Genomic DNA, 19,895 nt, shown 5'->3' on the forward strand with positions numbered 1-19,895 from the left:
ACTCTATGCTACACACAGCAACCTATTCACCATTCACACCAGTCAGGTTGTCAATTAAAAATGAACTTGATCGACATAATTCTTAATGATTATCTTGATGATTATCAATTAGTCAACTAATCATCTCCATCCCTAATTTAAACAGACTCCTAATTTCAAAAATATGTTTTCAGCTTGTCCAAGAAAGAGCAGAAGTAAAAGGCTTGGAGAGCAACTACAAGTCTTAAGCAGGAGAAGTTTATTTGCCATTAATAATCCGGCCCAGGGGGAGTGGAAAAGTCAACATAGTGTGATTTCAAAAGTGAACATAGTGTGATCTTTGAGTGTTCAAGCCCCTTGACTCTGCTTCCAAAGGGGGAGGTTTATAAAGCAAGTGTGGAGAGACATGAAGGTCAGTAAGCACCAGTTACACAATATGCCACAATTTAGAGGTGGATGTGGTGCCAGTGGTTTGCCAAGGGAAGAAGATGGAGGATACATTACTTAAATTGTCTTACAAGAATTATATTTGAATGTTCATGTAACTGTGGCACTATTTTACAGATGGACTCAGACTAATAACAATGTGGATTTATTCACAGAAACACTGCACGAGATGTAGCAGCTGTTTATGTCTCAAATGGATGATCCCGAGAGCAGAATGAGCTCTGGTTTTAGGATGCCAAATCAGCTTGTGTGTCTAAACCATCTGTGTCTCCTGCAGGACTTCCCCCTCCTGCGTCTGGACGGTGTAGTGGACGATCAGTCAAACATCGTGGGCTTCTCCATGTTGAACACCAGTCACGCCCTTCACTCCGACTTCCTGCGCAGCCTGAACCTGTCCTGGAGAGAGGCCTGTGTGCTGGGACAGTACCCCGGGCCCTCGGTGAGGACACAAGGGAACAAGGGAACAGCTCCTCTTAGATTTACTTCAGCAGAGACTCAAATCAACCAACTGATTCTCAACAAGCTATATGGAATAAAAAAAAAAATAAAAAAAAAAACATTAGACTAAAGGACTAAAACAGGACTAATCCAGGGCTAAACCACAACTGAACCAATACAAAACCAGGGCTAGACCAGGACTGAAACGGGACTAAACCAGGGCTAAACCAAGACTGAATCAGGTCTAAACCAGGACTAACCCAGGGCTAAGCCACGACTGAACCAAGACAAAACCAGGGCTAGACCAGGACTGAAACTGGACTAAACCAGGACTAAACTAGAACTAAACCAGAACTAAACCAGGACTAAACTAGAACTAAACCAGAACTAAACCAGGACTAAACCAGCACTGAATCAGGAATAAACCAGGACTTACCTAGAATTAAACCAGGACTAAACAGGACTAAACCAGGTCTATACCAGGACTGAACAGACAGAGAACAAGAGGAGGCAGATAAGTGTAAATGTTTCAGCACCATGGACAGCTCTAAAATCATATCTGGGTGTTCGAGTTACAACCGTTGCCATAGCAACTAACAATTTAATAGTAAATATTCTCACCACATTCATAATACTTCTACTGGACTCACACACACACACACACACACCACTGTCATCACAACAGTCCTCAAAATGGCGCCCGTGAACAGGATGTTGTTGTGTTGTTGTGGAGTTTGGAGCAGCTCTTATGGACTTTGCAGCTTTATAAGTTCACACAGTTTCAGGACCACGGACAGTTGTTCAGGGAGAACCGTCTTCACAGTGGTGTTCAGTGTTGGTCGGTGCGTCTCCTCTCAGGTGGAGCTTCTGCTTGATTCATGTTCATGCAGATGTGAAGTGCCCACAGAGCATCAGTCTGCCATTATCGTGTGCGGACAGCTGCACCCGAACGCCTCGTCTGCTGAGTGATGAGCGCCGATAGAGACGAGACGCACGTGAACGCAACACAAGCAACTCTGTGTGATTCTCTATCCTCCAATCACAAGGAAGGAGAGATCCACCGATACAGACCCAACACGGACTAGACCAGGACTAAAGAAGGACTAAACCAATTCTAAACCAGGACTAAACCAGGACTAGACCAGGACTAAACCAGGACTAAACCAGGTCTGAACCAGGACTAAACCAGGATTAAACTAGGACTAAACTAGAACTAAACCAGGAGTAGACCAGGACAAGACCAGAACTAGACCAGGACTAAACTAGGACTAAGCATGGACTAAACCAGGACTAAACCAGGATTAAACCAGGACTAAACCAGGATTAAACCAGGACTAAACCAGGACTAAACCAGGATTAAACCTGGACTAAACCAGGACTAGACCAGTACTAAACCAGGATTAAACCAGGATTAAACCAGGACTAAACCAGGACTAAACCAGGACTGAACCAGGACTAGACCAGGATTAAACCAGGACTAAACCAGGACTAAAACAGGATTAATTCAGGACTAAACCAGGACTAAACCCAGACTAAACCAGGATTAAACCAGGACTAAACCAGGACTAACCACCAGGACTGAACCAGGACTAAACCAGGATTAAACCAGGACTAAAACAGGATTAATTCAGGACTAAACCAGGACTAAACCCAGACTAAACCAGGATCAAACCAGGATTAAACCAGGACAAAACCAGGAGTAAACAGGACTAAACCAAGACTAAACCAGGACTAAACCCGGACTAAACCAGGACTAGACTAGGATTAAACCAGGACTAAACCAGGATTAAAGCAGGACAAAAACAGGACTAAACCCAGACTAAACCAGGACTAGACCAGGACTAGACCAGGATTAAACCAGGACTAGACCAGGACTAAACCAAGACTAAACCAGGACTAAATCCGGACTAAACCAGGACTAAACCAGGTTTAAACCAGGACTGAACAGACAGAGAACAAGAGGAGGCAGATAAGTGTAAATGTTTCAGCACCATGGACAGCTCTAAAATCATATCTGTGAGGTTCAGTTGAAACCGTTGCCATAGCAACTAACAATTTAATATTAAATATTCTCACCACATCCATAACACTTCTACTGGACTCACACACACACACACACACACACACACACACACACACACACACACACACACACACACTGCAGCACCAACTGAACCACTGTCATCACAAAAGTCCTCAAAATGGCGCCCGTGAACAGGAAGTTGTTGTTGAGTTTGGAGCAGCTCTCATGGACTTTGTAGCACAAGTTCACACGGTTTCAGAACCACGGACAGTTCCTCAATGAGAAACGTCTCATAATGCAGCTCTACTGCAGAAGTGCATACTGGGGTTTTGCCTTTGAGCAAGACACTTTCACTGGCATAGTCTGGCAGTGTCATTCTTCCCCTCTGCTCTCTCTCTCTTCTTTGCTCATGGTCTGCAGCCCTGGTGTGGTCGTCTCTCTCTCTCTCTCTGTCTGTCTCTCTTTCTCTATCTCTGTCTCTCTCCCCCACACTGATCTCTCTCTCTTTCTCTCTTTCTTATATAGATCCACCGTTCTCATCCCTCTCTCCCTCTCTCTCTCTTACGTACATCTCGTCAGCGCTCATGTTTGACGAGGTGCTCTTGGTGATCTCTTTTTCTCTCTCCTCCACACTGATCTCTCTCTTTCTTTCTCTTACATAGTTCTCAACTACTCTCATATTTGCATGTGGTGGTCTCTCCTCTCTCTTCCTCTCTCTCGTGTTTGACTCAGTTCGCATGATCGTCTCTCTCTCCTGTTTCTCTCTCTTTCGTTTTTCCACACTCATCCCTCTCTTCCTCCATCTCTCTCAGGCGTGGATCTCATCAGTGCTGATGTTTGACTCGGTGCACTTGGTTCTCTCTCTCTGCACATGGCGGTGTCTCTCTTCTCTCTATCTGTCTCTCTCTCTTTCCTCCACACTCATCCGTTCCTCTCTTCCCTCTGTATGTCTCTTACGTAGATCTTGTCAGCTCTCATGTTTGATAAGTTGCATACGGTGGTTTCTCTCTCTTTCTCTCTCCATCTCTCTCTTACATAGAGCTTGTCAGCGCTCATATTTGACGTGGTGCATGTGGTGATCTCTCTCTCTTTCCCCCACATTGATCCCTCTCTCCCTCTGTCTTTTATGTATATCTCGTCAGTGCTCATGTTTGACTCTGTGCACGTGGTGGTCTCTCTCTCGCTCTCTTTCCTCCACACTCATCCTTCTCCTCTCTCTCTAACAAAGATCTCGTCCGCTCTCGTGTTTGAGCACTTGGCTCTTTCTCTCTCTCTCTCTTTCTTCTCCACACAGATCTCTCTGTTTTACATAGATCTTGTCAGCGCTCATATTTGATATGTTGCATGTGGTGGTTTCTCTCTCTTTCTCCTTCTGTATCCCTCGTACGTAGATCTCATCAGCGCTCATGTTTAATGCCGGTGCATGTGGTGGTCTCTCTCCCTTTCCTCCACACTCATCCCTCTCTCCTCTCTCCCTCCATCTCTCTCTCATGTAGATCTCATCCGTGCTCATATTTGACACAGTGCACGTGGTGGACTCTCTCTTCTCTCTCTCTTTCCTCCACACTCATCCCTCTCTCTCCGTCTCTCCCTCACGTAGATCTCGTCGGCTCTCATGTTTGACGCGGTGCACGTGGTGGTGAGCGCCGTGCGGGAGTTGAACCGGAGTCAGGAGATCGGAGTGAAGCCGCTCAGCTGCAGCTCTCCTCTGATCTGGCAACACGGGACCAGCCTCATGAACTACCTGCGCATGGTAACACACATTTATATACGTTTATTTAACTCTGCACACTGCACATCTGCACCTCGCACCTCACACGGTTTAGTGTTAGGAAAATGTTTTGCGGTACTTTACACGTGGCAGAAATGACTTTGACAAACAAATGTCTACAGTCTTTGTGCAACTTACACCACAAAATAAAACATAAAACTGTCAACAATACCACATTTTAGGCCTGTTTATTGCTAACATTTTTAACACATTACCGTGGCAACCGGATGTGATCACTTCCCTCTAGACCTGACAAAACTTGACCTAAACTCTTCTAACTAGGGATGTCCCGATCACATTTTTTTGCCCCCAAGTCTGAGTCATTTTGAGTATCCGATACCGAGTCCTGATCCGATACTTCTATAAAAAATTTGAAATGAACTAAGAGCAAAGAATAAGACCCAGGATGTGTGCCGGATCAGATTGTGTTGATTTCATGTGTAGTATTTGGGCTGAACTTGTGAAAAATCAAATGTCCAAAACTTTAATTTTATTCACTTTTCTAACCATGAACCATCATTGTTGAAAATCTTTACTCCACAGTCTGGTCTTGGAATGTCTAACTTAGTAAACTTAATGAACTGGACACAACAGGAACCAGACCAGAATCAGATCAGACCTGAGACTCTGCACAATCTACACTTTGTATATTTGATATTATATGGAAGTCTGTGCATTATATCTCAAACATTTAGGCTCGTCTATGAAATCCAAATAATAAAAAATCTTACCAAATAAAAACAAGATGACAGAAGCCCCACAGCCTCTGTCCCCCGCACCACCACCACATCCACAAACCCACAGCGGCGCACACCACAACATCGGTCCCATCGCTCAATAGACACTTCATGCCGCTTTTCCCACCCTCCCCACCAAAAGCGCTAACTCTATTGAGCAACATGCAAACAAACAGCACCGTGCAACGACGCCACCGGCCGCGCAGGTGTGAACACAGGCCACAGAAGCACAGGTAACAGCGCCTGAACACGGCATGGGATTTTTGGGCCGTGTCGTGCTCAAGCACTGTTACCTAACTGGACGTCCCTGAGCAAATCCCGTGCCTCAGTAAAAACAAACAAACAAACAAAAAACTGTGTCCTGTGTGTTATATTCAGTGTTGGGAAGGTGACTTTTAAAATGTATTCCCCTACAGATTACAGATTACACTCACCCCAAAATGTAGTTCGTAACGTAATCCATTAAATTACTTAAAGTGAGTAACGTAAACTTTGGATTACTTTTACTGTCATGTTTTTTTTAAAACAACATGAATGTAGCAACCACATCCTGAAAATTCTTGTTTGTTCTCTTCAAATTGACTGTTGAGCCCAAGTCTCCATGAACAGACAACTGTTTGCTGTAGAGGAGTAAAGACCAGGAAATCTGAACATGAAATATTTTGTTTTATCTGCTAAAAGAAAATAAAAAGCCCAGTCTTTACTTAAAGGTTGTATGGAGGATTTTTTTTTTAGTTTCAAATTGTCAATGAAAGTTTAAAATACCATTACAGAGACACAGCAGCCTTGTAATTATGATGACCAAAAAATGAAAATCTATCAACTGTGGATGTAGTGAGGCCAGATAAACATCAGCCAATAAATACTCAGGCTCTCTTATTTTCTATTGGCTGTTAGGTTGTCAATCAAACTCCCTAGTGTAACTGACTTGCCAGCGTGCAGGAATGACGTGGTTTATGCAGCGGTTGTTAGAGGCTTTTTCAAACTGTAGCTTCCTCGCATTTCGCACAAAGTTTGTCGCGATGGCGGACGAGAATCCACGACCAGTTCACCGCAAAAGAAAGTCGGTTTATGAGGTCGCTGAAAGATGAAGAGAAGGGGAAAAGGAGCAAAGCCAAACTGAGGTGATTCTTGGAGATTCCTTCCAGCAGTTGCGCGAGTGAAGCAGACGAAGGATCTAAAAACTGATGCATCGGTCGCTAAATTACTTCTAGACACTTCAACAGTAATTCTGGCTGTAAACAAGCGTGATTTCTAGAGTAAAGAAGCGGGAGGAGATGTTTCTACTGAGGCTGTGGAGGATTAAGGTGGTGTCCCACATGCACATCCACTGTCGCTTACTTTTCTTCCCTTAAAAATCCTCTGTACCCTGCATATATAAAATATTATTGTAGAGAAATTATTTCTGTATGAAATCACTGCTGCCTTAAATTATGTTCACCTACTGTTAGTGTCATATTGTCTAACCAGGTTTAGTCCTGCTTTTAGACCTGGTTCAGTCCTGGTTTAGTCCTGTTTTAGTCCTGGGTTTAGTCCTGCTTTAGTCCTGCTTTAGTCCTGTTTTAGTCCTGGTTTAGTCCTGGTTTAGTCCTGGTTTAGTCCTGTTTTAGTCCTGGTTTAGTCCTGGTTTAGTCCTGCTTTAGTCCTGGTTTAGTCCTGGTTTAGTCCTGGGTTTAGTCCTGGTTTAGCCCAAAATGTGAAAACAGGAAAATACTGCCGTGTAATCCATTTATTTCAACAAAGTAACTGTAATCCAATTACCACTCACTGAAACAGTAATCCCAGTACATGTAATCTGTTACTCCCCAACACTGGTTATATACGTATATTATTTATCCGATACCTGATCATGGATCTGGACAACTCTACTTCTAACTGTCTCTGATTACCAAAGTATTTCCATGGATGTGGGTTCGCTGGGAGCAGTTTTCACGGCTTTGCTCCGACTCAACAGAGAAATGGAAACACAACCAGGCCGAGTGGGACCGAGTCGAGCCAAGAGGAGCCAGAGGACACAGAGCTAAAGCCTCTGCGTTTGTCAGGGACAGACCTCCTCCTCAACTTTCAACTTATTGTAGGAAAAGAAAATCATTGCACCTCCGTTTATTTGTCCCGGCAGAGAAGAGGTTGAACTTTGTGCCGGTTTTCGTTTCCTGTGGACGGGCCCGATAATGACAGAGATCTGAACCATAAAGCGGGTCACACATCTGCATAATGTTTAGAACCGATTCAAGACGAGAAGTCAGAGCTGTCCTCCAGCGCTTGGAAATGTCATCACCTCATATGAACACTCCCTCTCCTCCTATCTCTCTCTCTCTCTCTACCCCCCCTCTCTTTCTCTCTTTCTATCTCTGCTCCTCTCGTTCCTTCTCTTACTCTCTGCTCTCTCTCTCTCTCTCCCCTCTCTCATGTTTTCTGCCATTCTCTCTCTCTCTCTCTCTCCCTCCCCGATCCCCCTCCCTCTGTTTCTTTCATTCCTTTTCTTACTCTGTGCTCTCTCTTTCTCCCCCTCTCCTTCTGTACTCTTTCCCTCCCTTCGTTCCTCCCTCCCTCCCTCCATCTCTCTCTCCTTCTCTCCCCCCTGCTTTCGCTCTCTCACTCTATCTCCCTCCTCTCATTCTGTCCCCTGTCTCCCTTCCTTCCTATCTCTCCCTCCCTCTTATCTCTCTCCTTCTCCTGTCCCTTTCTCCTTCTCACCCTCTCTCCCTCTGCTTCTCTCTTTCCTTTTCTTACTCTCTTCTCTCCTCTTTCTCTCTCTTTCCCTCTTTCTCTCTCTTCCCCTCTTTCTCCTTCACCATATCTCTCTCTCCCTCTGTTCCTCTCGTTACTTCTCTTACTCTCTGCTCTCTCTCTCCCCCTCTCATTTATCCCCTCTCTTGCTTTCTCTCCCTCCCTTTCCCTCCCTCTCTCTTTACCTCCCCCCCTTATCTCTCTCCTTCTCTCCTCTCTCTCTCTCCCCTCCCTTACTTTCTCTCTTTCCTTCTCTTTCTCTCTGCTCTCTCTCTCTTTGTTTCCCACTCTCCCTCTCCCTCCTTCTCCATCTCTCTCTCCTTCCCTCTGCTTCTCTCTTTCCTTCTCTTGCTCTCTCCCTCCCTCTTTCCCTCCCTCTGTTCCACTTGTTCCTTCTCTTACTCTGTGCTCTCTCTCTATCTCCCTCTCTCATTCTGTCCCCCCTCCCTCCCTTTCTCCCTCCATCTCTCTCTCTGCTTCTTCCTTTCCTTCTCTTACTCTCTACTTTCGCTTTCTCTCTCTCTCTATCTGCCTCCTCTCATTCTGTTCCCTCTCTTCCTCCCTTCCTTTCTCTCCCTCCCTCTTATCTCTCTCCTGCTCTCCTCTTTCTCTCTGTCTCCTTTCTCCTTCTCACCCTCTCTCTCTCCCTCCCTCTGCTTCTCTCTTTCCTTTGCTGACTCTCTTCTCTCCTCTTTCTCTCTCTTCCTCTTTCTCACTCTCTCTCTCTCCCTCCTTTGCCCTTTCTCTCTCCCTCTGTTTCTCTTGTTAATTCTCTTACTCTCTGCTCTCTCCCCCTCTCATTCAATCCCCTCTCTCGCTTTCTCTCCCTCTCTCTTTTCCTCTCTCCCTCCTTATCTCTCTCTTCTCTCTCACCCTCTCTCTCACTCACTCCATCACTCTGCTTCTCTCTTTCCTTCTCTTCCTCTCTTCCTCCTTCTCCATCTCTCTCTCTCTCCTTCCCTCTGCTTCTCTTTTTTCTTCTCTTGCTCTCTGTTCTCTCTGTTCCCTCTCTCTCTCCTCCTCTGTCATCCGTCTCCCGCTGCTTCACTCCGCAGCGTTTAGTCCGTTTTAATTACACGTGTTTCCTGTTCCTCGGCTCAAAACAAACATAAATCAGACTAAGCACTTCCTGGTCTCACCGGGCGGTTACCATGGAGACGAGCAGCTCCAAACTCCCCGTTCAGAGAGAGACTTTAACACTAAAACACTCCTCATCTGACCCTCTGCTCCTCTGACCCTCTCCTCTTCTCCTCCTCTGACCCTCTCCTCTACTCCTCTGACCCTCTCCTCTGTTCCTCTGACCCTCTCCTCTGTTCCTCTGACCCTCTCCTCTGTTTCTCTCTTCCAGGTGGAGTATGATGGTCTGACTGGACACATTGAGTTTAACAGTAAAGGTCAGAGGACAAACTACACGCTGAAGATCCTGGAGAAGCACCGCGGGGGTCACCGAGAGGTCAGAGGTCACACTGGGTCATGATGTAAACACAGGAGTAAATCAGGAGCTGTGCACATGAGCGCTGTGTGAGGAGCAGAGCTGATTAGAAGCATTCATCAGGAGCAGAAGCAGCTGTGAGCTCTGCTCCCACAATACACCTCATTTAGTCTGTTTTAAACACAAGGACCTGACTGCTCCTTCTGGACCTCATATCTCACGTTATTGACCCTGCGGTGTCTGACCTGCTTTGAGTCGTAGTCCTCTTATTCTTGCAATAAAAGACTTTAACTGGAGTTGGTTCAATTAACGATTATAATTAGTGGACCCATATTGACTTTGGTAATAGTAAATGGTAATGTTGTAGTCAAGACCAGGACAAGACCACAGGGCCCTGAGACCAGGACAAGACCAAGACCTCTGAGGGTCGAGACCAAGACAAGACCGAGATCATGGCCCATTGAGACCAAATCAAGACCATCTTTGTCATTTTTGACATTTGTTTTCTATTTGACAGTTATTTATATCATATCATATATAGCACATATATATCGATGTTTTTATAAATCTATCTCTTTTTTATCCGATTCATCTTCATTTAGCCATAAAATAGGCCAATCAAACTGTACAGCACTGACACTTTTTTGGACCCTCACCCACAGTTTGAGGGTCCTCCTTCTTTAAGAGAACTTTCAGTGGCACTTTACACAAAACTGTGAAGAAAGTGTGTGGATTTTTAAACCAGTTTTTTTTCAAGTTCCTAACTGGAGTTACATTCTCTTTCATTGCACTTTTATTAGGCAAACTTCAACCACATGTTGCAGTTTATTGCCGACACCAGCGGCCGTAATGAAATATGATCACACTCGACGAGTGTCAGACCTCGGATTTGAGACAAGAGCGAGTCCAAGCACCTTCAAGACCGAGACAAGACCGAGTCCAAATGTGGTCGAGTAAAAAGATTGTAAAAAAAAAAAAAAAAAAGGTCTCGAGGCTGGTGTCGAGACCAAGACCTGTCTCCAGTACTACGACACCAGTCAATGGTCATATTTTTATAGAGCTTTTCCACCTTCAAGGAGGGTTAAATGTCTTGCCTAAGGACACAATGACAGCACTCATCTGTGGGAGCTAGAATTGCACCACCAACCTCTGGGATTCAAACTGCCAACCTTCAGATCTGTGCACAAACTCTCTACTCACTGGCCGTGTTTACATGATGTTGTTTTTAACTCCAAATGAATTGTTCTAAATTAAATAGTTTGGAATTAAAATATTCTCCTTCAAGTTTACATGAACGACCTCAATTATTTTTAACAAGAGTAAATGTTACATGATCGAGTGAAGAAATGAATTTGGATTTAAAGTTGGAATAAATCACCAACTTACTTCAGAATTAAGGTTAATTCTGAATAATCATTTTCATTAGGAATTAAGTGTTTACATGGTCTTTCAAAAGCAAAATAAAATTTTATCCAGAATTAAATTATTTTTATTTGGAATTAAATCATGTAAATGCCGCATCTGAGCTATTGTCACACTAACGCTAAAATGACCTTGGTGAAACAAGACGCCTGATTGGTCTGTTATTAATCTTCATATTTTAGTTTAGGGACAAAATAGTGAAATAAAAACTCCAGGATCATGTAGAGTTTGTTAATAAAAACATGCAGCAGTTACAGAGAGGTGGGGGGGAAGGTTTTTCAATAGAGAGTGAATTGGAGGTGAGTCGATGGAGCCAAATTGTGCCAAATTGTGCTAAACCAGGACTAAAACAGGACCAAACCAGGACTGAACCAGGACTAAAACAGGACTAAACCAGGACTAAAACAGGACCAAACCAGGACTGAACCAGGACTAAACCAGGACCAAACCAGGACTAAACTGGTTTGGGATCTGGGATTGAAATGTACTACCCGATCAACTTTGCACTTAAGAGAACACTTACTTAAAAAAAAAAAAAAAAAAAAAGAAGAAAGAATAAAAATCAAAGTTGAAGTGACCCCAGCCCGTGGACGCTGCGGTGGCTCAGCGAGAGGTCGGTGTCAGCCGACCGGAAGCCGCGTGTCACCACTTTGTCAATAAAATCAATGCTAACTGATGCCCCGCTGTTTTACGAGCACATCAGAAGGTCAAAGGTCACCTCAGGGTGCTGTGAGGGTCAAACTGATCCACTGAGGAAGTTCAATCTGATCTGAAGAGAGAGGTTAACCACTCTGCCGCAGTAACCCGCTCCACGCAGAGACGCAGAGAGACGAGGAGTCCAGCCCTCAGCCTCCGTCCTGAGAGGAGGACACAGGATAAACGCTCTTTGAAAATAATCTTGGATCTGATTTTGTAAAGTCTCGGGTCATCAGAGGCGAAGCGTTGGCAGAATTTAATTAAGATAAGCCAGGCGTTGCTATGGAAACATGTTTAGTGTTTAAATGAGCATTCAGATGAAAAGACAACATGAATCTCTCCATCACGGCACAGATGGAACTAATGTTGCTCTTTGTTTACAAGTTATTGCGTTTGTACGAGTAACAAATCAAAGTCAGATTGAAATACACATAACATGGAGTCAGTGTTTTGATGTTTACTCCAATTCAAATGTTAAATAATACTAAAACAACTTTCTGTGTGTGTGTTTGTGTGTACATGTGATTTTATTTTACTAGACAGAACAATGACAACTAAGACTACGTTCACACTGCAGCCTGAAGTGACCCAAATCTAATTTTTGGGCCTCTATGTTCCTGTATCTGATGTTTTAATGACAGTCTGAACCACACAGATCAGATTTTTTCAAATGTGACCCAGTACACTTGGATATGTGCTCCTAAAACCGATACATATCTGATCTTTTGACATGCGACTTCATTCTGAACGGCCAAAGTGCATTCATCCACCTACACATTATCAACAAGTGACAAATATACACAAACGTTCTTCTCATCATACAAAAATTGACAATGAACTCTGTGTCACTGAAGTGAAGCACATCACCTCTCACCACTCTTGGCTCCGTCTCCACATCCACACGTTCCTTTCAACGGACGTCGCTGCTACTGTCCCACAAAACACCACGACCAAAAACCTCAATCTCCTCCTTAAAACAAGTAAGTTCATGTTGTGGCTCCGGTACGAGAGGAACTTTAAAATCTCCAGGTGCTCGATGCTGCGTCCATGTTTGGACAACTTCTGTAAACACAGAGCACGCTCACTGTGGTTGACGTCGTCGTGTCTCCAGTGCACATGCGGGACACTTTTGGGTCGTTTAACGTTCACACTGGATATACAAGTCACATTTAATTGGAAATGTGAACGACCTCGAAGAAACATTGAATTTCACAAAAAAATTATAGTAATATAAAAAAAATATATATAAAAATCTTATTTGAGCATTAAGCCCTGCAATCTGAAGTGTCCCAAATCTATTTTTTTCTCCAATGCTCCTGTATCTGATCCTATAATGACACTCTGAACCACACAGATCCCCCTCCAAATGTGACTCAAGCCACTTGGATATGACATGCGACTTCAGTCTGAACGGCCAGGTCACATTCATCCCACCTACACATCACAACACGGTAACAAGCACCTGTGTGAGTCAGTACAACCCAACACCCTGTGACATGTTTACTCACTTCAATAGGCCACCGAAGAAGCGTTTCCTCCTGTGAGAGTGGTATAAGTTCATTCTCACAAATGTACACAAATCTTCTTCTCGTCATACAGAAATTGTGTATGAACTCACACACACACGTTCCTTTCTACGGAGGTTGCTGCCACTGGTCTACAAAATGCCAAAAACCTCGACCTTCTCCTTCTCAATCTCCTCCTTAAAACAAATAAACTGTACATGTTCTGGCTTCGGTACAACAGCAACTTTAAAATCTCCAGGTCGATGTTTAGGCGACTTCCGTAAACACAGAGCACGCTCGCTGTGTGTGACATCGTTGTGTTCTCCAATACTCACGCAGGACACTTTTTGGCTGTTTAAACTTCACACTGGAGATCACGCACAAGTCACATTTAACTGAAAATACGAACAAACTTACAAAAAAAAAAAAAATAAATATTATTATTATTATTTAATTTCACAAGAAAAAAATCCAAACTGAGCATTAAGGCCTGCAGACTGAATGTAGTGTTGGTCTTCTTTACGGTGAAGACCTCACTAGTTCTGATATCAGTCTTTGCACTGCAGGGTTCACGCCTCCACACACTTCTTCAACATGTTCTGAGCATGTGGGTCACTGGAGAATAAGCCCTGAGTTCAGATGTGCATGATTGACAGGTGGATTAGCCAATCAGGGACATGCATGGTCTGTACAATGGTCCTTATTTATGAACTTTTAAAATCATATGGTCTGACCTTCCCAAAATGCTCCAGTTGAGGAAAAAAAAAATGTCTTTAAAGTTTTATGAAAATATTTTCATATTTATACTTAGTTTAAACAAGCTGAAATTTCTGTAACTGATGCAGTTTCAGCACTATTCATCCTGATCATCATTTACTCCTGTAGATCACACTATGACAACCTATGACAACGAGGCTCATGTTAGTCTATCCATAGAATAACTGCTATCCAAACTAACATTCAAAAGGCTGCGGTGAATAACTAAGAAGATGATGGTCGTGCAGAGATGACACTGACACGAGCCTGAGAGGGAGTACAGTGTACATGTACCACTGGTGGCCCCAGCAGCTGGTTCCACCAATTAAGATTTCAAGAGTCTTCTCTCAGACAAACACTTCACAGAGTTTTATAAAGAAAGGAACAAAAAAAAAAAAAAAAAAACTCACAGGGCCTGAAAAACACGGTGGATGGATCTGATTGGACGATCATGACTATTATCTTTCAGTTTTTTTACACAGAGCGTCTCAGTCTGGATTGCCAGGAAAAGAGAGTACACCAGTTGCTCTGATAGTGTTGTTAGGGTTATTGTGGCAGAGTGTTTTTTTTCAGTCAGGGCTTTGTGGGGTTTTGTTGTAGTTTATGTGATTGAAATAATCAAAAGAGCAGAGGAGCAGAGGGAGACATAACGCTCATGTTCTGAGCTGCTCACACAGAGGAACTCATGTCCATGTGGCTTTTCAGTGTCTTTCCAAGTGAAGTTGTGCATGTCATTTACTCTTTTGTGAGTTGTGTTCCACATGTTCTGAACCCTGTTCTAAGAGAGATCTTCTGTTCTGCCACAGATCGGGACGTGGTTCTCCAACAACACTCTGGCCATGAACTCCACGTCTCTGGAGCTCAACGCCTCCGAGTCTCTGGCCAACAAGACGCTCATCGTCACCACCATCCTCGTAAGAGCTAATACAGGCTAATACAGGCTAATGCAGACTAATACAGGCTAATATAAGGTAATAGCAAGACCCTCATGGTCACTCTGATTTGAGTCAGAGGTGAATTTGACAAAATTTGCTCTGCACATGCCCACAGCTTCTACACACTCATCATTTATTATTTACTACGGCAACAAATGCACAGACAAACTGTAACATGCATCAGTGAGTTTTATTGTGTAAATATTTATCTGAAGTGAACTGTGAGCCCAGTGTAACTGAGGACTTTGACTTTGCTCTGTAGGAAGCCCTGCTGCAGAGGTTAATGGAGTAGAATATAGCCCATTATTGTAACGACAGTTGGAAGTCAAAAGACTTGTATTGATTTATGAACATTCAATAACGAATCAAACTGTCTTTAACAATTAAAAAAGCCAAGAGTTTAGAAGGACAAAGTAGACAGGAGCAGATGAGAAACATCTCTGAGCACTCAGTACCAGCTCATATATTTTTGTTCATATAATGAGCTCATCTTCAGTCTGCTGCTCTCCGTGCATTCACAGGAGAGTCCGTACGTGATGAGGAAGTCCCGGTACCAGGAGTTCTCAGGGAATGATCAGTACGAGGGCTTCTGTGTGGACATGCTCCGAGAACTGGCCCAGATCCTGCGCTTCTCCTTCAGGATCAAACTGGTGGACGACGGTCTGTATGGAGCTCCGGAGCCCAACGGCAGCTGGACAGGCATGGTGGGAGAGCTCATCAACAGGGTGAGGACTAAACCAGGACTCAACCGGGTCTAGATCATGACTGAACCAGGACTAAAGTGGGTCTCAATCAGGAATAAACCAGGACTAAACAAGGACCAGGACTTGACCAGAGCAAAAAATAACTGGACAAGGACTAAACCACAATTAGAGGGTTAGTCACAATAACCCACAAGGGTGATTCACCCGTATGGGTGATGACATTTCTTGGCCCGTGGAGGCCCGTGGAGGCCCGTGGAGGCCCGTGGAGGCCCGTGGAGGCCAGTGGAGGCCAGTGGAGGCCAGTGGAGGCCCGTGGAGCCCGTGGAGGCCCGTGGGGGCCAGTGGAGGCCCGTGGGGGCCCGTGGAGGCCCATGGAGGCCAGTGGAGGCCAGTGGAGGCCCGTGGGGGCCCGTGAGACTCGTAAGGGTCCCTGGGAGAAATTTCTGCAAAGTGGGGCATGCGAGTGTTGTGCGGGTCTTAAGACTGTCGTGAGGCAATAGTTCGCCATACTTAAGTGCCACTCAAAGGTCACGTAAGAGTCAAAATCTGGTACAGGCCACTTGCAACGCACTCTAGTCGTTTGTAGGGGGCAAGTACAAGCCTCTTACGCAGCCCGTGCGACAGTCTTACGAGATGTGGCTCTTATCACTGTGCTATATAATCCTGGGCTCATCATCACCACTTCATCACATCATACTCATCCATCGTTCGACCATGGCGATGCCAAAGGTTACACATTGTCATTCCAACATACCATCACTCCGACATTGATGTGTTGTATTATCGGAGTAGCAGCATTTCCATTTTTTATCAAACGTCCCTGCACTCCTTGTTCAGCTTGTTCTGACCACAGTCTTTGTGTCCCGGTACGGCTCTGGTGCTGAATGCAGGTCGGTAGGTGCTGTTCTGTATGCGTCCACCTCTCGTGCCAACAGAGCACGTGAAGCTCTAATGGGACGAGAGGGGCCGCATACAACTGACCTCCCTGCAGGTGAGAGGGCAGTGGACATGCCAGGTTAATAAGTGCGTAAAAGTTTACATATTACTAAATGTGAACAGTATGGCAGGATATCCTGTATACGGTCCTCTCTCTCTCTCTCTCTCTCTCTCTCTCTCTCTCTCTCAAGATTAGTCCTGTTTTATCGGTGTCAGAATGACGGCATCAAAAAAGTGTCAGAATGGGGGCATGTCGGGGTGGAGGGTTGTCAGAATGGTGGTATGTTGGAGTAGGGGGTCTGCTGGAGTGACTTTATGTCGGAATAGGGGTTGCCTCCTACTTTTGGTCGGCATCTCATCAGTGAAAACTTGGTGTGTACAGTACGGCTGCTACGACTCCTGTGTGCCGGCATGGGCATCACATCAGCTTTTATACGGGTCGCGTGACCCTGGTAGCTCGAGGCATTCACGTGACCCGTAGGAACGACGCAATTGGCCCGTCCGGGACCTATGCGTGGGCCGCAGGAATGTGGGATGTGAGAAAATGCAAAAACTTGGACATGTACTTGACCCGACCTTCCCCCGTAAGTGTGAGATACGTGCTTGCTACGAGCTGCCACCCGTAGGCCACTCGCAGGAAAAAATGTGCATGAACATTTCCTCCCTACGGGCTCAGCGGGCGTCTACGAGCTTGGAATCTTGTACGGGCCACTTGTGAGCCCCGTACGAACTTGGCCAAATATCACCCGTGAACTGCCCGTGAGGACCCGTGCAGTCTATTGTGACTAAGGCTTTAAATGGGAGCTAAATCAGATCAAAGCCAGAAGTGAAGCAGGACTGAAACAGGACTAAACCAGGGCTAGACCAAGACTGGACCTGGACTTAACCAGGACTAAACCTGGAATAAAACTATTACTATGGGACAGTTAGTTCTCAACCTGTGGAGGTGAAAATGAGGGTAGATCAGATGACGTCTTGAATCCGGGAGAATAAAGATGACTTAAATTACTATGACACGGTTTGAAGAACAGGTCACCTTTAAACAAACAAATCGTGATTACATAATTCACAGCCACTAAGTACAAACCAAGTCCTGATCTTTCGAAATGACAAAATGAAAGAAGCTCCCATGATCTCATCCTCGACATTATTAAGGCGAGTTATCTGAACGGAGCACACTGGTGTTTTAAAAGAAAGTGAAATGTGTTTTTTACCGCAGCAGTTTGATCACAGTGTTTTTTTAAGCAGGAACAGAGCAAAGACGGAACAAAAGACCATAAGAAAACAAGGAACAAAAGATGAAACCAATTCAAGGTCAAACCGGAAAAATGAGGAGTCTGTGAGGGGGAGAGAGAGGAAAGAGAAAGAAGAGAGAGAAAGAGGTGAAGGAGGTCACTGTGAGGAGTCTGTGAGGAGAGAGAGAGAAAGTGGAGGAAGTTTGAGAGAGAGAGAGCAGGAGTGAAAGAGAGAAGGAGAGAGAGAGAGAGAAGGAGAGAGGGAGAAAGCGGTGAAGAAGGTCACTATGATGAGTCTGTGAGGAGAGAGAGAAAAAAAAGAGAGGAGAGAGGGAGAGAAAGAGGTGAAGGGGGTCACTGCGAGGAGTCTGTGAGGGGGGGAGAGAGAGAAGGGAGAGGAGGTCTAAGAGAGAGAAAGAGGTGAAGGTCACAGTGATGAGGCTGTGAGGGAGGAGAGAGAGAAAGAGAGAAGAGAGGAAGAGAAAGGGGAGGAGGTTTGAGAGAGAACAGGAGTGAAAGAGAGATGGAGAGAGAGAGAAAGAGCGGTGAAGGAGGCTACAGTGAGTCTGTGTGCTGTAAGGGGTAAAAGAGAGAGAGAAAAGAGAGAGAGAAAAAGGAGAGGAAGTTTGAGAGAGAAAGCAGGAGTGAAAGAGAAAGAGAGAGAGGTGACAGAGGCTATGTGTGTGCTGAGAGGGGGTAAAGAGAGAGAGAGAAGAGAGGATGTTAGAGAGAGAGAGAGAGAGAGAGAATGAGAGAGAGAGAGAGAAATGAAGGAGGTCACTATGATGAGTATGTGAGGAGGAGAGAGCGAGCGAGAAAGAGAGGAGAGAGGGAGAGAAAGGAGAGGAGGAAAGGAGAGGTGACAGAGGCTCCAATGAGTCTGTGTGCCTTGAGGAGAGAGAGAGAAGAGGAGGTAAGAGAGAGAGAGTGGGTATGTCAGAGAGAGGGAGAGAGAGAGAAAGAGGTGAAAAGGCTCACGACAATGAGTCTGTGTGTTGAGAGGGGGTAAAGAGAGAGAGAGAAAGAGAAAAGAGAGGATGTTTGAGAGAAAGAGGTGGCTGAGAGAAGGAGACAGAAAGAGGTGAAGGAGGTCGCAATGATGATTCTGTGTGATGTGAGGAAAGAGAGAGAGAGAGAGGACGAGAGATGAGGGGCACAAGGAAGTGAGGGGGAGGGACAGCGAGAAGTAGAGAGATAAAGAGAGAGAGAGAGAGAGAGAGAGAGTATGAAAAAGGTGAAGTACATGTTGTGAGGGGAGAGAGAGAGAGGGGGAGAGAGAGGGAGGAGTGAAAGAGAGAGGGGCAGAGAGAGAGAGAGTTTGACAGAGGTGAAGTAGGACATGGAAACTGTCATGAGCCACGGGTGACAGAGGGGGAGTGGAGGATGAAAAGAAACAGAGAGAGAGAGAGAGAGGAGAGAAGAGAAGGAGAGATAAAATATGAGGTACAGGAGAGAGAAATGGTTGTTGGATAGATAGAAAGAAAAGAGAGAGGAAGGAAGGAGAGATAAAGGGTTGTGAAAGAGAGAGGATGAGAGGAGCATGGTGATTACGGTGGAGTGGAGGGAAAGAGGGATAGAGAAAAAAGAAAGCAAGAGCTTGGGAAATGTAATGAGTGTGTACGCTGTGGGGGAGAGAGAGAGAGAGAGGGGGATGAAAGGGAGTGAGGAGGGGTGGCAGAGAGAAGGAGAGAGTTGAGAGAGGTGAAAAAGGGCTTTTAAAAAGGAGTGTGTATGATGTGAAGGAAGAGGAGAAGGGAGGGGATGGAGGATGAAGAGAGATAGAGAGAATACGAGAAGAGGAGGAAGAGGGGAAGAGAGAAAAGAGTGGTGAGGGAGAGAGAGACTTTGATAGAAGTGAAGTAGGCTGTTTGTTAAAAAAACATAATGAGTTTGTTTGCTGTGAGGAGCGAGGGAGGTAGGTGGCAGAGAGGAGGAGAACAGAGATAGAGAGAGTCAAGAGAGATAGAGGAGAGAGAGAGATAAAGAGGGAGGTGAAAGAGATAGAGGTTTTAGAGGAGGGATGAGAGGAGGGGCTGGGAAAGTATCAGCACTCCACAGGTGAAAAACACTCAGCGTGATGGAGAAAGAGAGAAAGTGGGAGTGGCAGAGGGGCTGAGAGAGAGAGAAAGAAAGAGATAGAGAGAAGGAG

General features: G+C 45.0%; 1 protein-coding gene across 1 annotated transcript in view; it reads left to right on the forward strand.

The window, feature by feature from the left end:
• LOC110160830 (glutamate receptor ionotropic, kainate 5-like) overlaps positions 1–19,895 on the forward strand; it is a 229,714-nt gene that overhangs the window by 133,377 nt on the left and 76,442 nt on the right. The window contains exons 13-17 of the mRNA XM_055157572.1: positions 704–865; positions 4,488–4,640; positions 9,474–9,578; positions 14,743–14,850; positions 15,393–15,596. Of these exons, the coding sequence (XP_055013547.1) occupies positions 704–865; positions 4,488–4,640; positions 9,474–9,578; positions 14,743–14,850; positions 15,393–15,596 (732 nt within the window). The remainder of the gene's footprint in view (positions 1–703; positions 866–4,487; positions 4,641–9,473; positions 9,579–14,742; positions 14,851–15,392; positions 15,597–19,895) is intronic.

The sequence above is a fragment of the Boleophthalmus pectinirostris genome, unplaced genomic scaffold, assembly GCF_026225935.1.
Source record: "Boleophthalmus pectinirostris isolate CB_2022bp ecotype Guang Dong unplaced genomic scaffold, ASM2622593v1 HiC_scaffold_21, whole genome shotgun sequence".
Lineage (NCBI taxonomy): Eukaryota > Metazoa > Chordata > Actinopteri > Gobiiformes > Gobiidae > Boleophthalmus > Boleophthalmus pectinirostris.